The sequence below is a fragment of the Vanacampus margaritifer genome, chromosome 2 (genome assembly GCF_051991255.1).
Source record: "Vanacampus margaritifer isolate UIUO_Vmar chromosome 2, RoL_Vmar_1.0, whole genome shotgun sequence".
In the NCBI taxonomy this organism is placed as follows: domain Eukaryota; kingdom Metazoa; phylum Chordata; class Actinopteri; order Syngnathiformes; family Syngnathidae; genus Vanacampus; species Vanacampus margaritifer.
In genome coordinates, this window is record NC_135433.1 from 52,922,766 (window position 1) to 52,932,259 (window position 9,494).

General features: G+C 39.1%; 1 protein-coding gene across 2 annotated transcripts in view; it reads left to right on the top strand.

The window, feature by feature from the left end:
- syt5a (synaptotagmin Va) overlaps positions 1 to 6,744 on the top strand; it is a 10,164-nt gene extending 3,420 nt beyond the window's left edge. For both annotated transcript variants that reach the window (XM_077559317.1, XM_077559318.1), the window contains 7 exons: positions 529 to 710; positions 2,262 to 2,348; positions 2,428 to 2,595; positions 2,666 to 2,833; positions 3,108 to 3,225; positions 3,721 to 3,854; positions 5,236 to 6,744. In XM_077559317.1, the coding sequence (XP_077415443.1) occupies positions 529 to 710; positions 2,262 to 2,348; positions 2,428 to 2,595; positions 2,666 to 2,833; positions 3,108 to 3,225; positions 3,721 to 3,854; positions 5,236 to 5,445 (1,067 nt within the window). In that variant the 3' untranslated portion in view covers positions 5,446 to 6,744. The remainder of the gene's footprint in view (positions 1 to 528; positions 711 to 2,261; positions 2,349 to 2,427; positions 2,596 to 2,665; positions 2,834 to 3,107; positions 3,226 to 3,720; positions 3,855 to 5,235) is intronic.
- The last annotated feature ends 2,750 nt before the right edge of the window (positions 6,745 to 9,494 follow it).

Consider the following 9,494-nt stretch of genomic DNA (forward strand, 5'->3'; position numbering starts at 1 on the left):
TTTGAAGATTTTTCTGGTGATAGTTTAGGGCAAACAAACAAAACAATGACAGAATTAATTATGACAATATCAAGCCAAACATGTTCTTTAGTATGATCTATGCGTCCCCTCTAGTCTAAACACGGTATTCTGATCCATATTGCGTTTGTGGAATATGAATTGAGCAGCAAAATCGTATCCATCTGGGGGGGAAGGGGGGCATTTTGCCACTAGCTGTCTGCTGAAAATAATATCACAGTGTCTAATGGCTTAATTTGCGAACATCACATGACCGAAAGCAAAAGACAGGTGAGCTGTGATGGTTGTGATGTTACCTGAGCCCTTAGCCCTTAGCCATTGACATTGTAATATTCTACATATTAACTATTACTATTAACATCACCAGCCATTCAGTTGTCTTAATAGGAAAGACAAAAAAGTTGACTAAGATTTCCATTTGACAGCTAAAACACCCAATGACCCTCAGTCTGGGACTATCCACCACGTCACCTGTGTATTGCACATAACCTTGCTTCCTTCCTTTTCAAGTGCCCATGTGGGCAGTGGGTGCCATTGTGGTGGTGGTCCTCGCCCTCATTGCCTGTATGGGATTCTGTATCTACAAGAAATGCTTCAACAAGGGCAAGAAGCCCAAGAAGGTCAGAGAAAGGAAGGCTGGGAGAGGACGCAAGAAGAAAGACACAGAAGGAGAGGATGGAGACGAAAAGAAGGTGAGAAAAGTTGTCTTCCCCTTCATGACCCGCTTGAACTATTATTCTTGTGTAATCCATAGATGATTCTGCGCTAAGGTTCTGTTTGTAAACATTACCTATGAAACTGTAGCACTACAGTACAGTACGGTTCAGTATTAATCGTTTGTGCTTCATTTTCTTTATTTTCAATGTACATGTACACATTTTCTCCGGAACAAGAACAACAAAAATGTTTTTCATTAAATAAATATAAGCAACTCAGTAATCTCGTGTTTTTCTCATAACCGAGAGGCCCTTGCCATGATCATTTTATGTTTACAGAACTAACTAAAACTAACTATAATTATAGCAAAAATATCCTTTGTTTTAGTCTTTGGTAATCAGTTTAATGCATGAGCCTTTGGGGATGATTTATTTTGATATTAACCGGAACAAGGACATTTGAAAGTGTGTCACACAAAAGTGACATCATCTAGCAGCAGCCAATAGAAAAGCACCTTCAGATGACGTTGCTCCCATGGTGCTTTTTAAATATTGCGCACAAGTAATACACACTTAAAAAAAACTATAATAACCCTGGTCAGAACCTGGAAGCGTTCGAGGCTTCCTTCTGGAATTGAAATCCATTTTCAAAACTATAAAATTAATCAACAATAAGAAAAGCAGTAAATTGTCCAATTTCTTGGATGTTTTTCTCCTATGATGCTTCATTTGTGTAATATCTAAAGATTGTTGACCTGTTTTCTTGTGAAATGTCTATTTTATAATTTTTTGCTTGTATTGTACCATCTTTAAAATTAACAAAAATGTTGTCAGGGATTTTTGCAAAACATGTTTGTATGTTCTAGAATGCAAAGTTGTGTTGAATTGTGTTAATAAAAGCATATATATATATACAGTATATATATATTTTTTTAAACGTTCGAGGCGAAAGTAAACAACCAAAATGGCAGATAATGATAAATATTTTTTTATTTTCGTCCTCAAAAGTCATTTTGACCTCCAGCAAACTTGCCTTCTCACAATTTTGCTTAATTTATTGTTTTTTAAAATCTTATTTCATAAGCATGCCATAGAATTCAGTAGTTCACCGTATAATTTCATGCAGGGAGATAGCGGCATACTGTCACGTACGTTGTGTTATGTGAAGTTATGTGGAATATTTACAAATAGTAAATTGTGTTTTGCCATTCACGGTCTGTGTTTGCAAAGGGGTGGGGGGTGTTGTAGTGTGACATCACTTGTAGTGTAGAATTTCCGAGTTCAAGAGGGCGTTCCCGTACACACTTCCTGGTTTAAACTTGGAAAAGTCCGACTTCCGACCATCCTCGAATGCAGCATAATCGCCTTAATCGTGATAATCGACATCACTCACTATAGGCCACATCCCTTAAAAGGCACAACACTCAGCCATGCAATTGTTGTTGTGACTTCTATATTGTGTGTCTGATAGCAACATGAGATGTTGATGAAGCAAAATGCTAATAAGTAGTCAAGGGGGGCTGAGGGAAGACAGACCACAAAAGCTGCCCATCCCATAGATAGAATGTTTTCATACGTTTCTTCTAGGAAGGAGAGAATGGGAAAGAAGAGGAGGAGAAAGAGAACTTTGGCAAACTGGAGTACACGTTGGACTATAACTTCACTGATAATCAGGTGGCATACACACATCGCACCTGCACACACATCCCGTCTGTAACACTAACATTGTTGTTTCTCCCATCGTTGCGTGTAGTTGATAGTAGGCATCCTGCAGGCTCAGGACCTGGCAGCCATGGACATGGGCGGGACTTCAGACCCCTACGTTAAAGTCTACATGCTGCCAGACAAGAAGAAAAAGTTTGAGACCAAAGTCCAGCGCAAGAACCTCTGTCCTGTTTTTAATGAGACCTTCATCTTCAAGGTGTGTCTTGTTGTTCAAAAATAACCAACCCTTCATGTTGTTGACGTACTTTTGAAAACTCGGTCTTCAGATACCCTACTCAGAGTTGGGCGGTCAGACGCTGGTGCTCCAGGTTTTCGATTTTGACCGCTTCGGCAAACATGACGTCATTGGCGAGATCAAGATTCCCATGAACACCGTGGATCTCGGACAGCCGATACACGAATGGAAGGATCTGATTGGAGGAGAGAAGGAGGAGGTGTTTGATTGTTTATGTTTAACACTTAATTTTGACCCGTTCTGAACTTTCAAAATTAAGTACCTGCAATATAGTAAATAAAAATGAACTTTCCGTTTTCTCTCAAACATTATTTACATTATCATTCATGATTGTCATCAGACACTCTAATAATAAATTTTACTCAGATGGATGCATGCAAAATCAAATCGATGTAAAGGTTAAAACAACCACAACCTAATGATAAACGTTTTTAAATGACTAATACACATTTGTTTATTTTTTTAACATAAAGCAAGAGAAGCTTGGAGACATCTGTATTTCCCTTCGCTACGTCCCCACGGCTGGCAAGCTAACCGTTAACATCATGGAAGCCAAGAACTTGAAAAAAATGGATGTTGGAGGACTGTCTGGTGAGCACGCGCGCACACACACACACACACACACACACACACACACACGCACACACACACGCACACATACACACACACACGCACGCACACACACACACACACACACACACACACACACACACACGCACACACACACACACACACACACACACTGGATGAAGCCATGAGTGTGAATGGTTGTCTGTCTCTAGGTTTCCCATGACCCTGAACAGGATAAATGGTGTAGAAAATGGTGAACGGATATATAATTTCCAAGATAAAAAATTTTTCACCCACCATACGTGTAGTTACTCCATTCATTAATGCAACCGCACCTGCTCAATGGAAATGTTTTTCAATTGAACCGAATTACCATCACCATTTTCAATCTGTGCAAGGTATTATTACTTTATTGTTATTCTGAAGAAAATTTTGAAAGGAAAAAACTTAAAAACATTACAGCCACAAAGTAGTCTTGATGTAAATGAACAGCATCACAAATTTCTACTTTCACAGATCCGTTTGTTAAAGTGGTTCTTCAGCACAACGGAAAGCGCCTGAAGAAGAAGAAGACAACAGTGAAACAAAACACTCTGAATCCATACTTCAACGAGAGCTTCAGCTTTGAGATCCCCTTTTCCCAGATCCAGGTGGGTCACCAACCTTTTTGAAACTTCCTGGGTACTGATTAATTAACCACTTTGACATACACTTCTGAAATAACAAATCATTGTCAGCAATGATTATCAACAATGCATTAACACGGTAAGAATTGGTTAATGTCAATATGCATATGCAACTCTTTATTTCTATAACTCCTCTGCTAGCTTTTATTTTGAAATTATACTACAATCCTAGCCAGTGGGCTACTCATGAGGTCCTAGGGGCACCATGTTGGTGGCCCCTGTTCCAATCTAATATAATCATTGGTTTTGGATAGTTATTAGTTACTGGTTAATACTAACACTTAAGTGTCATGCACTTCTACATTGTCAGCCTAATTTACATACAGTACATATTCCGGGGACCTCTGGTTGCCGGGCGAACATTAAACAAAACAATTTAATGTACCAATAATTGATATTTCAATTGAAAATCTTTTGCGGAGACAGCCTAAAGAAGTAACAACCACCACTGATTAATCAATTTATGTATCACTCACTGGTGTTGTAGATGTAGACCCTTAATTCCCCCCAAATCTCAAGTCGTCACAATCGTCACCATAGCAAGATATTTTGGACAGATGATGGGAAAGGGTCATCGGTTAGAGCCCATTGTCCGTTAAATCGAAGTACTTTTTTTCATTGCCTAAAAACCCACAATAAAGTACAAAATTATTGTTTTGTACTTTTTTCACAGTACAGTAGGTAATTATTGTAAAAAAATATATTTTTAAATTGCTTGAAACTGTTTGAAAAGTTTATCCAAACTTACCTTGTTGGTGCTTGTCACATTTATGGGCTCAAGATGTTAGCACATGCCATCATAGATTTAAAACCCCCAAAACAATAACAGCGTACTGTACCAAAAATAGCATGTTCGAGAGATGTGTTCACGACTAGTGCCTGAATAATTGACAAATGTTAAAAAAAAAAAAAGAAGCCATATGACTATGTAGACAGGGCAGATTTGGGCTCTGTGCTTACGGTGATGCTAAGCTTATGTACTTTGCTAATGTCCATGAGTTCCATTATCTTTGATGGGAACATCACCACTGCCAACATGACCACAACATTCCTTTTAGCCTCATCTAGTCTACTGTAAGTCATGATGAGAGCAAATTGCGAACAATTCTGGAACTAACAGACCTAAACAGCTACTGTAGTTCAGAAGGGCCGTTTTGAGCGAGCTAGACACTATTTTTTGTGCATTTACTCCGGCATTAGTGGGTTCAGGGTCTGTTCAATCAAGGTTACACTGTGTACAGTATTGCGCACAACACTAAATCACAAATGTAATGTGTGTGTTACATAACGCAGGGTATTTTTTAAACATTGTCACACAACGTTTTTTTTGTCTTCAACCCCACAGAAAGTGCAGGTGATCATCACAGTTTACGACTACGACAAACTGGGAAGTAACGACCCCATCGGCAAGTGCTGGATCGGTTACGGCGCCTCGGGCGTCGGACTGCGCCACTGGTCCGACATGTTGGCCAATCCACGACGTCCGGTGGCTCAGTGGCACGTCCTGCAAACAGAGGAGGAGGTCGATGCTGCTCTAAAGGCTCCCATCCGCTAAGCAAACTAACTAAAAACAAAACATCTTACTATACACTATACAGACTGGACATGGGCTCTATTTTCGTAGACAGCGCATCTATTGTGGGATGCAAATGCCGGCAGATCGGGATTTTGTGTGTTTTCCAATGTGGCAAACCATTCTGCGCCAAGTTGGGTGTTCAGGAAATGTCCTTGAAGATGTGTTTGGCAGAGTGACCATTTGGTGGCAAAACGTTGATCTAAATTTACGCCTGCTTAGACCAGGTCTAAATACTGGCACAAGGTCTGGTCTAACGCAATTTTGGGGAATTGGATCAACACACATTCCGAGCTTTGCTGACATATTTAAATCACCAGCGATTATCAACAACTCATTCAATATTGTTGCTCATATTGTTTGTTAGCACAACATGGCTAGGGCAGTGACAATACTCCACTTACACATGGGTCGCTGCAATTACACACCGCAGATGTTACCACCAGTGGTCTAAGCCACATGTGGTGCACAGTTGCGCCGTCGATTTACCTTGTTTACGAAAATAGGGCCCTGACTCATTCATCTACAGGCTTGCAAAAGTATTCATACCCATTGAACACATTTTGTCACGTTACAGCCACAGACGAAGGTATTTTACCGGGATTTAATTTGACAAACAGGTCTTATCATAGATCATTTGTTTGTGGTTGAACGTGACAAAATGTGGAACATTTTTAAGCGTAAGAATACTGTTGCAAGCCACCTTATTTAACAGATTATCATTATCAGTAAAATCCACCTGTTTAAATGAGACAGGGCAACTCTACTAAGTCACATTTTAGTGTGCAAAAAACTTCATGCGTACTTTACAATAGTTCACACTGACAACTTTTCTCAGTATTCTCCTTATTTCAGAGCTGCACATCTAATTTTGTGTAATTATGTTCTGTTTGTCTCAGGGCAGGAATATCTTACCGAACATAAATTTAGTATTGTGAAGTACGTTTTGATATAGTAGTCTTGTGTAAAAAAAATAAAATAAAATAAAAGCAGAAATATCAGTTTAATTATAGGAAACTTTACCATTTAAAATACAGAGGTGTTATGAGTATTGAATGCACTCCTTAAAAATACGTGAGGCAAAACTGCGTTGGTGCAAGATGATATCCTCACTTTTGAGGTTGTATTATGACTTTCCCATGTTTACCCTCCCTCTAAATGTTTGATAACTTCTTCTTTTTTTAATGAATTCCTCTTTCGCTTCTTTGTGTATGAAAAAGTGGTTGTATAATATGGTATATATGCAAATACAACATTAATAAATTGAATATTTCGGACACATTCAGTGACAGATGGTTCTGTGGATTTACGCTCTAGCTCGTACACATGCACACACCCTTCTCTGGAAAATCTGCTTGAATAATAAACTATTATACCTCAAAATGGGATAAACCCTCATAAGCGTTCCTTTACTGTTTATTTTCCGTGTATAATCAAACCACTCATATGATTATATTGTTCCTTTATTTGAGTCATCTGTACTGATGTTGAACACATTTAAATTGACAAATGTTTTATTGGAGTGTGTACTTATCTGTGCACACGTGTGTATGTGTGTGTGTGTGGGGGGGGGGGGGGGGGCTGGATTAGCAGAATGCCCTCTTTAGTCCTTGTCTCACGCAGTCAGTCAAACATGTGAGATGGGAATTAAAGAGGGTGTTGGCACAGTATGGATAGGGAGGATATTGACAAGCCTGTTTAACTACAACTAATATGCTTTAGTATATATACTACAACATGGATAGATACACAATAATAATTGTACGGTGACGGTGTGACCCTGGAGCTGGAAATTTAAGTTTTCTTTTGAACAATTGAAAGTGAGTATTAGAGAACAGATTGTGTTTGACTTCACACTGTTTCTTGTATTGTACATTCTTATTGTACATATTGTATTTCTTTTTACTTTTTTAAATTTTATTTATTTTTTACTTTTAAGAATTTTACGTTTGGTGCGGTTCATATTCACACTGTGCTTTTTGCAAGTGGACTATATTGCGTAATCACGTCGACCCGCGTGATGATCTGTGCTCCCATAGGACAAAAATTACGCATAAACGCATAACCAATCCCGGAAATAGAGAAAAACATGAAATTCCAACGTGCTGCATATGCCTCTGCATATTTGTAGCGTTATTAGATGCAAGATATTTGCGATGTATTCAGACCTGCATAAAAGGTCCGGATGAGCGTGGGAAACGAACTCTGGTCCGTTTAAAGCGGACCAAACGGTGCAGGTCTGAATACACCCTTAAAATATTGCCTGTTCAGTCAGTCATAAAGGTTGAGTTTAATTTTCTGTTTCACCTCAGCACCATCTGCTGGATCTGTTGGTTCATTGCCCCATTAGCACCCAGTGTAAACTCACCATTAAATACAGTAAATGTTGAGATACATGACTGAAATGTACGTATTAGGTATTTTCATGACCCATTACGACCCCTCCACAAAATATCTACCCAACTAATTGATGTATCTGTCGCAAGGGAACCACTTCATCGAGCCAGCTCTTTGCAGTGCAAGACAGGGACAGCTCCTGATTGGGAGCAGATTTGTCGTTCCTCCTCATCTTTTTCTTCTGCATGTGATTGGTCAGGTTGTGTGGTGGCCTCTATGTGTCCGCACTAAGTAAAAAGGAAGAGACAAGAGAGCGATAGCGGGCATTGCGACATAATGATTACATGCAGCAAAGGTGAAAAAATGAGCATTGAAAAAAAAAGAAGAAGAAAAATGTGGGCACATTTTGGAGTTACTCCAATCTGAATATACCTTTCTGCAATGACGATGCCTTTCCAGATGTGGAAGCTGCCCATGCCACACGCACTCATGCAACCCTACATCATCACAGATGCAGGCTTATAAACTGAGTGCTGATAACAACTTGGGTTGTCCTTGTCCTCTTTAGTCAGTATGATATGGCTTTCCACAAAGAACTTCCAATCGTGATTCGTCTGACCACAAAACCGGTTTCCACTTTGCCAAACTACATTTTAAATAACCCCTGGCCCAGAGAAACATCTGCGCTTCTTGGTCTGCTTTAGAAATGGCTTCTTCTTTGTACTGTCGAGTTTCATCTGGAAACGACGGCTGTCACGGTGGATTGTGTTCACCCACAATGTGGTTTAGAAGTATTGCTGAGCCCTTTCTGTGATTTCCCTTACAGTGCGCATTCCTGTTTGCGGTGCAGTGCCGTTTAAGGGCCCGAAGATCATGGGCATCCAGTAGGATTTTTCGGCCTTGAGCCTTACACACAGAGATTGTTCTAGATTATCTGAATTTTTGGATGATGTTATGCACTGTAGATGATGATTACTTCAACCTTTTTGCAATTTTTCGCTGGAAAACACCTTTCTGATATTTCTCCACTATCTTTCTGCGCAACATTGGAGGAATTGGTGATTCTCTACCCATCTTGGCTTCTGAGAGACACTGCCACTCCCAGAAGCTCTTTTTATACTTCAATCAAGTTTCCAATGGACCTCATTAGTGGTAACTGGTCTGGTTCCAGCTGTTTTTTTTTTTTTACAAGTGCAATTGACTTTTCCAGCCTCTTATTGCTACCCAGATAGCAAAATATGTTAAATCAACATTAAATTAGGGTTAAGAAGATTGATTTTTGGTTACGGTTGAAGATTGATCGGTCTATCAGCATTGATTCAACAACATTATGTCAACATTGAAGTTTGTGTTTAAAAGATGACATTGCATCTACATTGTATTTTGGTTGAATTGAAACGTTTGAAAGGTCAATGTTTAATTAACGTTGAATCCATGTTTGGCTTTCTGTGATGTGTTATTCTGTGGACAGGCCTGCTATAATTATTGCACAATCATACATATATATATTGCATAATTGCAATTTTACATGATTGCAATTCCTTTTGTTTCAAGCAGGACAATTTCTTGTTATTTGAGCGACGCTGAATCCAATGAACTTGACAGTCCTTAAAAAGAATTAAAATATTATTTTCTTTAAAATCTTCTCTTTTGAGTAAGAGTATTTCTGAATGTTTGAAGGACACTGAATCCAT